Source organism: Myotis lucifugus, unplaced genomic scaffold (assembly GCF_000147115.1).
Source record: "Myotis lucifugus unplaced genomic scaffold, Myoluc2.0 scaffold_105, whole genome shotgun sequence".
Lineage (NCBI taxonomy): Eukaryota > Metazoa > Chordata > Mammalia > Chiroptera > Vespertilionidae > Myotis > Myotis lucifugus.
In genome coordinates, this window is record NW_005871153.1 from 3,796,354 (window position 1) to 3,808,938 (window position 12,585).

General features: G+C 51.1%; 1 protein-coding gene across 1 annotated transcript in view; it reads left to right on the plus strand.

The window, feature by feature from the left end:
• Window positions 1-7,371, plus strand: part of SEMA5B (semaphorin 5B) — a 114,408-nt gene extending 107,037 nt beyond the window's left edge. The window contains exons 12-22 of the mRNA XM_023757303.1: window positions 1,439-1,556; window positions 1,713-1,894; window positions 3,022-3,165; window positions 3,337-3,484; window positions 3,601-3,826; window positions 4,010-4,228; window positions 4,685-4,855; window positions 4,959-5,108; window positions 5,326-5,370; window positions 5,814-6,019; window positions 6,243-7,371. Of these exons, the coding sequence (XP_023613071.1) occupies window positions 1,439-1,556; window positions 1,713-1,894; window positions 3,022-3,165; window positions 3,337-3,484; window positions 3,601-3,826; window positions 4,010-4,228; window positions 4,685-4,855; window positions 4,959-5,108; window positions 5,326-5,370; window positions 5,814-6,019; window positions 6,243-6,401 (1,768 nt within the window). The 3' untranslated portion in view covers window positions 6,402-7,371. The remainder of the gene's footprint in view (window positions 1-1,438; window positions 1,557-1,712; window positions 1,895-3,021; window positions 3,166-3,336; window positions 3,485-3,600; window positions 3,827-4,009; window positions 4,229-4,684; window positions 4,856-4,958; window positions 5,109-5,325; window positions 5,371-5,813; window positions 6,020-6,242) is intronic.
• The last annotated feature ends 5,214 nt before the right edge of the window (window positions 7,372-12,585 follow it).

Below are 12,585 nucleotides of genomic sequence, written 5' to 3' on the forward strand. Positions count from 1 at the left end.
AGTGAATGTAGAGGAGAGAGCTCAGGTATTGGCGCCAGCATAGCCTGGCAGTCTCCCCAGGCATCAGGACCAGGGCCAGATGGACCAGGGCAGGAGTGTCCTTGGAATAGGAGAGGCAGAGAGGGAGAGGGATTCTTAAGACAGGGGGGAGGGGTGGGGTGCAGGGGGGTAAGGAGGTGGGGCTGGGGCTAGCATCTACTCAGGTTTTTCTTCGCTCCTTTCTTGTTCCGTGATGGGTTGGAGAGACAGGGTACTTTATGTCTGGGCTTTGGAATGTTGACAAAAGTGGCCCCGAAACAGTGGTTCTCAGCCATGCTATTCACTAGAATCACCTGGGGAATATTTAAAAGATCCCAGGGCCTGGGCTTACTCCAGTCCAAAGGCCCAGGTAAAGGCAGGGTTTTGTTTGTTTGCTTGCTTAAGGTTTTTAAAAGATTCCCAGGAGATTTTAATTTGCAGTTAAGACTGGAAACCACTGTTCTAGAACTGGCTACCCAGAGTTTGGTATCCCTTTCAGAGAGCTGGGGGAAATGCGCTCAGGAGTGGGCTTTATTGAATTCTAACTGGTTGAATTTGCTAGCTGCCAATTTGGTCCAAATGTCAGCACGTGAGCAGAATCTGAAAACCACAGGTTGCTGGGGCTATGCTTACACATGTATTTAGTCCCATAATGTCTAATTTGATGCATTCTGCTGGCAAAACACCCCCCAATCAAACCATTGATCCTAAATGAAAATATGAGTGTATTTATACTGTACAATTTACACAAATTGTGCTTGAGTGAATAAAGTGAAAACAGATTCTAGAGCAACAGATGAGTGTTCTGCATTCCCAGGTGGGCCAGAGTATGCTTCCTGGGCTCCCGCAAGGCCCTTACCCACTAAAGCCCCAAGCCCCACCTCCCTTATGCAAGGTCAAGGGTTGCTGGAGGAAGGGACAGCATTATCTTCTTTGACCTCCGCTGCTGACAAGGGAAGCCTCACCCTCTTCTCTGTAAGGCCTCTCATAAAACCTCTTTTCTCTCTGGAGCCTGGTCTGGAGGCACGGTCTATTGAATTCACTAAAAATAAAGAACTCGCCTGACAGGTGACTCTCCCTGAATCTTCAAGGAGACACCAACAGGGGCAACCCCTTGACTCTTTAGTATAGCCCTTTAGCCCTTGACAACCCTGGCCCCACTGGCCAATGGAAAGTCCCTCTGCAGACTCCAGGAGGATAATAACAGTGCCTTCATTATTGGGTTGTTGTATTGCATTCTTACATGCTTGTAAACCACTTAAAGTGATGCCTGGCAAACAGTAAGTGTTCAATGAACTTGCCATTGTGGAGGGGAATTGGATGGACAGGGGTGCCCAGAGGGGCGTGGCCAGGTGTATTCTTGGGATGCAGCGAGGCTGGGAGGCCAGTGGGCTTGAGTCTCGGGGCCTCTGTCTGGCAGGGCATGCCTGGGGGCGCGGGATCCGTACTGCGGCTGGGACGGGAAGCAGCAACGTTGCAGCACCCTCGAGGACAGCTCCAACATGAGCCTCTGGACCCAGAACATCACAGCGTGTCCTGTGAGAACCCCTTCGCGCCCCCCCCCCTCACCTAGGACATGTCCCCCCATTTCAGGCTGTGACTCCCCAGCAGAATCCCCACACCCCCTAGGACCTCCTGACTTCCCTACCCCTGCCTTCTGTGACTGGACCCCCGCCTCTGATGTGTGTCTGCAGGTGCGGAATGTGACTCAGGACGGGGGCTTCGGCCCGTGGTCACCGTGGCAACCGTGTGAGCACTTAGATGGGGACAACTCAGGGTCTTGCTTGTGTCGGGCCCGAGCCTGTGATACCCCTCAACCCCGCTGTGGGGGCCGAGACTGCCTGGGGCCAGCCATCCACATTGCCAACTGCTCCAGGTATGTGTGGATACAGGGTTTGCATGGCTACTGTCTTAACCTGGAGTGGGGCATCCCTAGCCAGATGTTTGAGCTAAAGGGTGGAAACCACATCAGCGTTTTCCAGGCAACTGGACAGGTAGCTAAAGTCTGAGGCAGGAAACATGAGCATTGGGGGAGCTTCCACTTCAGTGGGAAAAGAAGTTCTGCCTTGTGAGAACTCTTGATACAAAGACGAAGGCTGGACAGACTTGGGAGTCACCCCTGGACAGGCCTGAGCCTTAATAAGCCTTACTGTCCCAGACATGAGGGGCAGCATGGCATGGTGGAAAGGCAGGCAGGCCTGGTGCCAGTCCTGGATTGCCACTGCCTGGAGGTGTGGCCTTGGCCAAGCCACCTAACCACTCTGAGCTTCTCTAAGTGGGGCCAACACTCCCACCCCAAGGGTTGTTGAGAGGGTTACAGGAGGTGATGGGTATAAAGTGCCTGCACACTGCCTAGTACTTGGGAGCCTCATAAAGTGGTTATCACAAGTAACCCCCAATTCTGGACACTCGTAAAATAACTTAATTCTGTATACATTTATTAATTTAACTGTCGCAAGAACCTGATGGTGGTAGGCATACAATCATTATCCTTACTTTAAAGATAAGTGTATGATGAGGCACACGGAAGGTTTTAGTCACTTGCCCAGGCTTATACAGCTAGTAAGTGGTAGAGCCAACATTTGAAAATTGGAGTCAAAGTAGACAGGAGTGAGTGGTGTCTACGGTTGGAGCAAAGCACTTGAGGGGGTAGAGCAGGAGAGGGAACATGGGTCTGAGTGCAAGAATAGGCTAACCAAGAAGCCTGAAACAAAGGTTGCAGATTGGAAAGGCGATAGGGGCCGTTTCTAGAGAATGTGTCCTTTTGTCCCTGTGAGTAGAGCCCACGTCCTATCTCTGTACCCTTAGCCCTGAGCACAGTCTGATATATGCAAGAAGGCTCTCAACACATGTTTGAGGATGGATGGACGGATGGATGGATGGATGGATGAGTAACTGTCTGGCACTTCCTGACAACAACAAGTCTATCTGCCCAGATGTAGACTAGATCAGAGAAGCTGGGGCTCAGATGTCATCTGTCTCTGTCTCCTCTGACCCCGCCAGGAACGGGGCGTGGACCACGTGGTCGTCGTGGGCCCTGTGCAGCACGTCCTGTGGGATAGGATTCCAGGTCCGCCAGCGAAGTTGCAGCAACCCTGCTCCCCGCCACGGGGGCCGCATCTGCGTGGGCAAGAGCCGGGAGGAACGGTGAGCTAGTCTGTGCCTGTGCCTGGGGGGTGGCCTCGTGGAAAGTGGCTGGGGTTTTCCAGGTGATCCAGTGGACTGTCGTCCTTCCTAGTTGGCACTCCCAGCGCCTCTTACTAGGGAAGGGGGCGCTTGCTCCCCAGAGGGCTGACCCCCGCCCTTCATGCCCCTCAGGTTCTGTAACGAGAACACGCCCTGCCCAGTACCCATCTTCTGGGCATCCTGGGGCTCCTGGAGCAAGTGTAGCAGCAACTGTGGGGGCGGCGTGCAGTCGCGGCGTCGGGCCTGCGAGAATGGCAACTCCTGCCCCGGCTGCGGCGTGGTGAGGGCCGGGCTGGACTCGGAATCTGTGACCTACAGGAGGGTGGGCCGGGCGGGACCGCGGGGCAGGCCTGGGGGCTGCAAGGCTATGAAACAGCCCCAGCTCCTGTCCCCAAGGAATTCAAGACCTGCAACCCGGAGGGCTGCCCGGAAGTGCGGCGCAACACGCCCTGGACACCGTGGCTGCCCGTGAACGTGACCCAGGGCGGGGCGCGGCAGGAGCAGCGATTCCGCTTCACGTGCCGCGCGCCCCTGCCCGACCCCCACGGCCTGCAGTTTGGCAGGAGGAGGACGGAGACCCGAACCTGCCCCGCAGACAGCTCGGGAACCTGTGACACAGACGGTACAGCCCCTCGCCCCCGTTCCACCCTCCCCACCCGCCTCCCTGCTTTCCCAGCGCAGAGCGAGGGGGAGGGGTCGGGGGCGTGGCCTGGGGCGGGCGAGGCTGGGAGCCGGGGCGGAGCTTTGGGTGGCTCGGTTGGTTCGGAAGAAGCCCCTGTTGCTGAACCAGTCCCTCCACCCTCAGCCCTGGTGGAGGATCTCCTGCGCAGCGGGGGCACCGCCCAGCACGTGGTGAGCGGGGGCTGGGCCTCCTGGGGCCCCTGGTCGTCCTGCTCCCGGGACTGCGAGCTGGGCTTCCACGTCCGCAAGAGGACCTGCACAAACCCCGAGCCCCGCAACGGGGGCCTGCCCTGCGTGGGGGACGCCACCGAGTACCAGGACTGCAACCCCCAGGCTTGTCCAGGTAACCCTGTGCTAAGTAATCCTGGGAAAACTCCACCCAGGGAACCCCCATCGAGGAGACTCCAGGCCACAGCTCATGCTCGGGTGACCTCTTCTCCCTGCCTTCTCTGTACAGGGGCCCCAGAGCAATAGTCCTGAGCAAGGACTCAGCAGCCACTCCCACAGAGCAGAGCTTTCCTCACCTTCCTGTCACTTCTTTTTCTCTCCTCTAGTGGGTTAGCCTGATAAGGAGCTTGTTTTGAGTTGGTTTTTGATGACTCTTCTGCAGCCTGCCTTTCCCCTGCCACCCCTGACAGGGAGGGGCCTCTCCCGCAGTGAGCTGTGGGAGTCGGGTGGAGCGGGTGTTGAGGTCTGTGTGGCCCAGGGCAGAAGTGGCCTTGCCTGGGAAGGGGCAGAAGACTGCCTCGGGGTCCTGCCTGCACCTGCAGCTCCCCTCACACACCCTATCCCCTTGTAGTGCGGGGCGCCTGGTCCTGCTGGACCTCCTGGTCCCCCTGCTCAGCCTCCTGCGGTGGTGGCCACTATCAACGCACACGGTCCTGCACCAGTCCCGCGCCCTCCCCAGGCGAGGACATCTGCCTGGGGCTGCACACGGAGGAGGCACTGTGTGCCACGCAGGCCTGCCCAGGTACTGAGTACGCCCGGCCTGGGCTGGGGAGCACCACGGAGCCCTCCAGTCCCCACCAGAGGGTGCTGGGGCAGTTAACCTCGTCCCAACCCACAACCCACAGAAGGCTGGTCACTGTGGTCCGAGTGGAGCGCATGCACTGAGGATGGAGTCCAAGCCCGCAGTCGGCACTGTGAGGACCTGGTCCCAGGGCCCAGCACCTGTGCTGGCAACAGCAGCCAGAGCCGCCCCTGCCCTTACAGCGAGATTCCCGGTAGGTCTTCCAGCCAGCCCCTTCTCACCACCATTTCCCACTGAGCCCCAGCTTCCTTCCCTTTCTGAAGCATGTGCCCTGGGGGGTGGGGGTGCAGGATAGAACATCAGGGTGGGAGGCAGGTAGCCCCAGGCCTATCCCACAGCTCAGTGCTGACCCAGGGGGACCCCTCTTGCCCCCTTCCGCCCCAACACCCTCTTTGCTTGTCTTCCTGCAGTGATCTTGCCTGCCTCCAGTGTGGAGGAGGCCACCGGCTGTGAAGGTAAAAGGAACCTGCCCCCCACACCTTTATAACACTGTCCCCTACCCTCCTCTTCCAGGAGGAGGCCCACCTTACTTTGAAATTAGAATCTCTCCACCTCCCACTCCAGATAGTCAAACCTTGTGGAGGTTCCCCACTGCTTCAGACCATGTGGAGGGGGCTCTGGGCAGTTTCATCCATGCCCCCCATCTAGGAGGCAGTCATCAAGTCTGTACTCAACAAGTCACAAGTACCCAACTCCACATCCTCTGCTTGCCTCTGACCCAGGCCCTAGGTGGTCCTGTGGGAGCGCCCCGGTGAGGGGCTGCCCAGCCTGCCTGTTTCCATTGGCTCTGGCTCAAAGCTCTTCCTTTATGTCTCTGAGCCTCCTATTGGGAGGCAGCTGGGAGGCTCTCCGCTGCACAGTGGCCCTTTCCTTACCACTTAACCTCTCCCTTTCCCAGGGTTCAGTCTCATCCACCTGGTAGCCACGGGTGTCTCCTGCTTCCTGGGCTCTGGGCTGCTGACCTTGGCCGTGTACCTGTCCTGCCAGCACTGCCAGCGCCAGTCCCAGGAGTCCACACTCGTCCATCCTGCCACACCAAACCACCTGCACTACAAGGGTGGGGGCACCCCTAAGAATGAGAAGTACACACCTATGGAGTTCAAGGTGAGAGCCCTCCTATAGAAGCAGAGGGCAGGGTGATGGGTGCAATGGTTCTGGCTCTAAGGTGGGCTTACTGGGCTGGGCACTTGGGAAGGTGTTGTGAACAGGATACTACATCAGCAGTTAGAATGTCCTTTCATTGACTGGCTCCTGATCTCCTTAACCTGGCTGTCTGCTTTCCCTGTCTATCCCTTACCCCCTTTTTTGTTCCTTCCTTCTCCCACAGACCCTGAACAAGAATAATCTGATTCCTGATGACAAAGCCAGCTTCTACCCATTGCAGCAGACCAATGTGTACACAACTACCTACTACCCCAGCCCACTGATCAAACACAGCTTCCGGCCCGAGGCCTCTCCTGGACAACGGTGCTTCCCCAACAGCTGATACCACTGTCTTGGGGACTTGGGCTCCTTGCCTTCCTAAGGCACAGAGCAGGTGGAGATGGGACTGTGGAGCCAGTTTGGTTTTCTCCTTCTGCACCAGGCCAAGAACTTGCTGCCTTGCCCTGTGGGGGTCCCATCCGGCTTCAGAGAGCTCTGGCTGGCAGTGACCATGGGAGAGAGGGCTGGCTTCTGGCTGGCACATGGCTGCAGTTCCAGCTCAGCCCAGGTCTCTCATGGCCGCCTTTCGACTCACCATCATGCTAACCTCCCCTGCCATGTCTGGGTTGTGGACCTAGTGGGCATGTGAGGAACTGGAGAGTAGAGATGGCAGGAGGGCAGGCTCTTAGGTTGGGGTTGGAAATGACAGCTGTGTAGCCATCATGGGCTGAGTCTGTCCCTCTCTGGCTGGCCCCAGAAAGGGCCTGGGCTACAACCTGATTATCTCTGAAAGGAATTAATCCAATGGCCTCAGAAGCTCTGGATTTTCTGCTCAGGGCTGGGCCATGGTGGTGCTGCCACAGTGTGACAGAGGGACCACGGCTGGCCCAGGTTGTCCACCTGTGCCTAGCAGTGTGTACTTTGCCCAGACACATACCTGTGGTCAGAGGCAGTGAGGACTGAGGACTGAAGACTCGTGTTTGCTGAGAAGCCCTTTAATCTGGGCTGGCCCAGACCTCAGCCTTGTCCTCCGAATGCACGGGAGGTGGCCCAGGAGGAAAGGAGGCAGGAGCCCAGCCTCCGTGCCGCTATGGAGACTGTCTTCCAGTCGCTGCTCAGAAGAGCTGTTGGCTGAGACCTGCTTGGGAGCTGCTGGCCCCTCATCTGTTCAGGAACACACACACACACGCACACACACACACATACATACACACACACACACACACACACACGATCACAACCTGCTACAGCAACAGAAAGGATGCTGGGCTGTGGCATTATTATTAAAGATGATATCCAGTCTCCAAATGGAACTATGTCTTCGTGCATATGTGTGTGGGCTCCTTCTTGGGATGGTCTAGTCAGAGTGGCACGCTGGGGTGACAGATGGCTGCTCAGGGTGGAGGAAATGGCCCAAGTAGAGTTTGACTTTAATAGAGGATATCTTTCCATTTGTGAGTACAATCACACATGTCTCTTTTTGGAAAAGAGAGTAGGGATAAACAAATCCACAAGTGGGAACACAAGGTATGCCAGTGGCAACACGACAGGAGAAATTTCTGCCTGTTCTCTTAGCAGCTCTTCCAGAGCGGGAATGTGTGAGTCCAGCAGGGGAGAATTGATGAGGGTTATTTTATGAGGTTTTTACAATGCTGAGTTTAATAAAATCAAAGTTGACTGAGAAATGAGTAAAGCTGTGAGGTGTAAATGAGTAAACCTGTGAAGCCCCATGCAGTTTTTGCTGGGTTAAATACAAGTCACCTCAAAGTCTCAGCCCACCACAGCAATGCTGCTCTTTTGGATGAGAATGATGGTCATGTTAAATTTAGAGAGCAATTTCCTCACTAGTAATTAGCTGGATCAATTCTCATAGGATTCCCAGCAAAACCTACTTGTAGGTCAGTCTGTAAAGGCTGTGATCCTAGTGGTAGAGGAGGAAGAAAAGAGCATTGCTGGACCCATGTCCTGGAATCCCTGTGCTTACCAGGACAACTGAAACAGCAACGTCCTCAGGCCAGGGTGGAGCCTGTCAGAGAGCTCAAGGACAAGGAGTATTTCTGCAGTTTTGGGATTTCTCACTAGGTTCTTGTTAGCCTCATGAGTCCAGAACTTGTGGAGGCCTGGCAAGGGGGGAGGGGAGGCGGGGGGGTGTTAGTGGTTAGATCTTAGGATCTTGATTTCCCTCGGATCTGGTAGAGCCAGTAAAGTTCAATCATGTTTGAAAGCCGTGTGCCGGCTTCCCAAGGGCCACTCATGTATGTCCAAGTGGAGGGAGTATATTGGTCTGTAGGAAGTAGTCATGGAAAAATCCCAGATAATGCCCACCCCCTGTTGACTGCAATGGCACCATTGGGAAGAAATCAATAGATGCCATGGCAAAATGCCTCTCTCTCTCTCTCTCTCTCTCTCTCTCTCTCTCTCTCTCTGAATTATGTTTTTATAAAAACTGTTGTGGTTTTGAAGGCATGACCATTCAGAATGCATGAAGGGATCCACATCATGCATGGTTGATATGGCTACTCCATAACCAGCCCTGGCTCAGAGATGAGGAAACCAAGATTGTGCTCCTTGACAAGGAGGGTGTGGTACTCTTTGGCAGATGCTTGAAGCCTCATAGGTGGCTGCATGGTGTCAGGAAGCTGAGGTGTGAAAGATAAGGGGGCTTCAGGAGCCCAGCTGGCTCAGCAAGAGAAGAAGGAAGATGCAGGGTCTAGTGTCCCAGGCCTTCAATAACGTTGTGTGAGTGTGTGTGTGAGAGAGAATATGTGTGTGTGTGTGTGTGCTTTTTTATTATTAAAGTAATATGTGTTCATTGCAGAATATTTGGAGGATACAGGAAACCAAAAATATAATTACAGTTATATTAAAAACCAAGGCAGAGACTTAGGGATTTAAATGGTGGTGTGAAGACATTTCTTCCCCTTCTCTCAACAGCACTCCAAAAGCAAAGAATACAAAAAACAAAAGCTCTGTCACTATTTTCAATAAAACTAGGATGTATCTATAATCCCAAATCATAACACATGAAGACAGAAACAGATGGAGGAATCTCAATCATCTAGTGGAGTGGATGTAGGTCAAATCTGAGCACCCAAGCAACATCAGAAAGAATCAGTAATTGGAGGAACCAGGTATTAAGAAAGGTGAGATTAAGGTGGGAGCATGAAAAGAGAGGGGTTGGTTGAAAATCTGCATGTAAACTTCAGCTAGACCCTCAAGTTGTCTTCATTCTGAACTTTTACAGCTAGGTCTCCACAGGGGGCAATATTTCTGTTCCCTTGAGACACTGAACCAGAGAGGCCCTGGACATGGGAATGCTAGGCACAGAGGTGGGTGTGTGGCAATAGCCTGTTTAGACAATAGCCTGTTTAGACAACTAGTGACTGTATGATTTTCTATGGACTGTATGATTATCAATGGGCGTTAGCAGTTGCCCTTTCCAGCTAACTCCAAGACCCTGGCACCCAGGTTTCTCCCCCTCTGACTCTAGGCAGGAGATTGGAAGAGGTTTCTTTGAAGAAACAAATCAAGCCTACGGATTCCAAAAGAATAAGCCAGCTAGTCATCCATGCAACAGTCCTAAAGCGAAGTACACTCAATAATAAGCAGCGCCCAAGCACAGAGAGTAATGGGCACAGACATCAGAAAAAAGTGCCAACATGAAAGAAAGACCAAAACAAGTAAACAGATAAAGAGGACTTCAACGAAAATACAGGTGGTATATGGAAAAGCACATTTCAAAGACACCATAATTCTTCAGAATAAGTGAAGATATTGCATTCGTGAACTAATATAGGATGCAATAAAAAATTTAAAGCCAGCCCTTAGAAATGATAACATATATATGACAGCAGAAAAAAAAATAGTAAAGGCATTTAAAGATAAAGGAAATTTCCCAGAAAGTCAAACAAAAAGTCAAAGAGATGGAAAATAGGAGGAAAGAGGAAGAAAATTAGAGGATCAATCCAGGAGGTATAACAGCCCATTAAAAAACTCAGTGGAGGGCCCTCACCAGGTCACTCAGTTGGTTGGAGCATCCTTCCATACACCAAAAGGTTGTGAGTTTGATTTCTGGTCAGGGCACATACCTATGTTGCGGGTTCCATCCCTGGTCTGGTGCATTCAGGAGGCAACCAATCAGTCTCTCTCTCTCTCTCTCTCTCTCTCTCTCTCTCTCTCTCTCTCAAATCAATTTAAAAAAACAACAGCCCTGGCCAGTTTGTCTAAGTGGTTAGAGTGTGGGCCCACAGACCAAAGGGTTGAGGGTTGGATTCCCAGTCAAGGGCACATACCTCAGTTGCAGGTTCAATCCCCAGCCCTGGTTGGGGCCTGAGAGGGAAGGCAACCAATCAATGTGTCTCTCTTACATCGATGTTTCTCTTACTAACAAAATTTAAAGTTAGAATACAGTGGAAGTTATCCTCAAAATTCTGGAAAATAATGTTTGGGTGTGAATTTTATACCCAGCCAAACTATGAATCATATGAGAATAGAATAAAGACAATTTCAGGCATATAATCTCAAAAAATGTATCTCACATGTGCTCTTGTTTCATTAAAACAAAAGAGTAAAAAAAGAAAATGTGGATGCAAAAGAAAGGGGATCTAACACAGTAAGGGAGTGAGGAGAGAGCAGCAGTACAGATTAGGAGGATAGCCCTGCACCAAGAGGAAAAACTGGAACATCAATAAATCGACAAACAGTAAGTGTAGGTGAGGATGCAGAGAAAAGGGAACCTTAGTACACTGCTAGTGGGAATGCAGACTGGTGCAGCCACTGTGGAAAACAGTGTGGAGTTTCCTCAAAAAATTTAAAATGGAACTGCTATTTGACCCAGTAATCCCACTTCTAGGAATATATTCTAAGAATCCTGAAACACCAATCAGAAAGAATATATGCACCCCTATGTTCATAGCAGCATCATTTACAATAGCTAAGATCTAGAAAAAGCCCAAGAGTCCATCAGTATATGAATGGATTAAAAAAAACCTGTAGTACATTTACTCAATGGAATACTACGCAGCAGTAAAAGAGAAAGGATCTATTACCCTTTGAGACAGCATAGAGGGATCGAAGATGATTATGCTAAGTGAAATAAGCCAGTAGGAGAAAGACAAATATGATCTCATTTATATGTGGAATCTAATGAACACAATAAACTGATTAATAAAATAGAACCAGAAGTATGGAAACATGGAACAGACTGATGAATCTCAGAGTGTGTGTGTGTGTGTGTGTGTGTGTGTGTAGGGGGGGGGCGGGCAGGAAAAGATTAACCAAAGAACTTATATGCATATATGCATAACCCACAGACAACAGGGTGGTGAAAGCCTGAGGTTGGGTGGGAACCGGGTTGGGTGGGCAAGGAGGAATAAGGGGGTGGGGGGACATCTGTAAACTCTCAACAATAAAGATCTATAATAATAAAAATGTAATATGCTAATTAGACTGGGCATCCTTCCAGATGACCTTCCGGACAAAGCCGGGGCTGTGAGGGAAGCCCAGGTCCTGGGTGCTAGAGGGAAGCTGGTGCCAGCAGCTGCCGGGGGAAGGAAGGCCTACTCTTGCATGAATTTTGTGCATTGGGCCTCTAGTAAAATATAAAAATAATAGTCTGAGAGCCTCAGAACCTCTTTCAGCAGCTGCCCTAGGAGTGAGTCAGGGAGGGGAGACAGGGCCTTGTTTGTAGAACTCCACAGGGAACCTCCTGTCCCACCCCCACCATTTGAAGTTCAATTTATATATATATACAGTGAGGCCTTGACTTACGAGTGTCCCGACTAACGAGTTTTTCGAGATATGAGCCGTCTCTTGGCCGATTTTTTGCTTTGAGTTGCGAGCTAAAATTCGGGTTACGAGCCAGCTTCAGATACCCCACCGCTAGTTGGCGCAGCGAACATCACAGTGAATGCCACAACATCAGCCCAGCATCACGTGTCTCAGTCGTTCACTTTATGATTTGACATACGAGTAATTTGAGTTATGAGCTCCGTCATGGAAAGAATTAAACTCGTAAGTAAAGGCCCTACTGTATCTCATTTGTTTACACCATGGAGGATGTAAAATTTGAAAAACCCTAACCTAAAACATTCTATTATATAAGTGCTATTTCTATTACACAGATTTATCTATTCTATTACATAAATTTATTCTACTCTATCATATAAATGTATCATTCTATTACATAAATTTATCATAATTTACTCTCATTTGTTTCAAAATTTTCTTTATCAAAGAATGCTATTATAGACCTTATCCATATCTCTATGTCCTTAGGATAAATTTGCAGAAGTGAGGGCTCCTAATGTCTAAGGCCAAACATCTTGCTGGTGGGATTTAAAATGCATTTAAAATTTAAAATGGAATGCATCCCACCAGCAGTGTATTCTCATTTGATTATTACTAACCCTAACCACTAACTCTGATAAGAGCTGTCCTTTCCAAGCATGGTACCAAGTGCTATGCACTGATATCATCTTCAATTCTCACTGCAATCCTAAGAAGGTACTAATGGCATGCCCAATTTA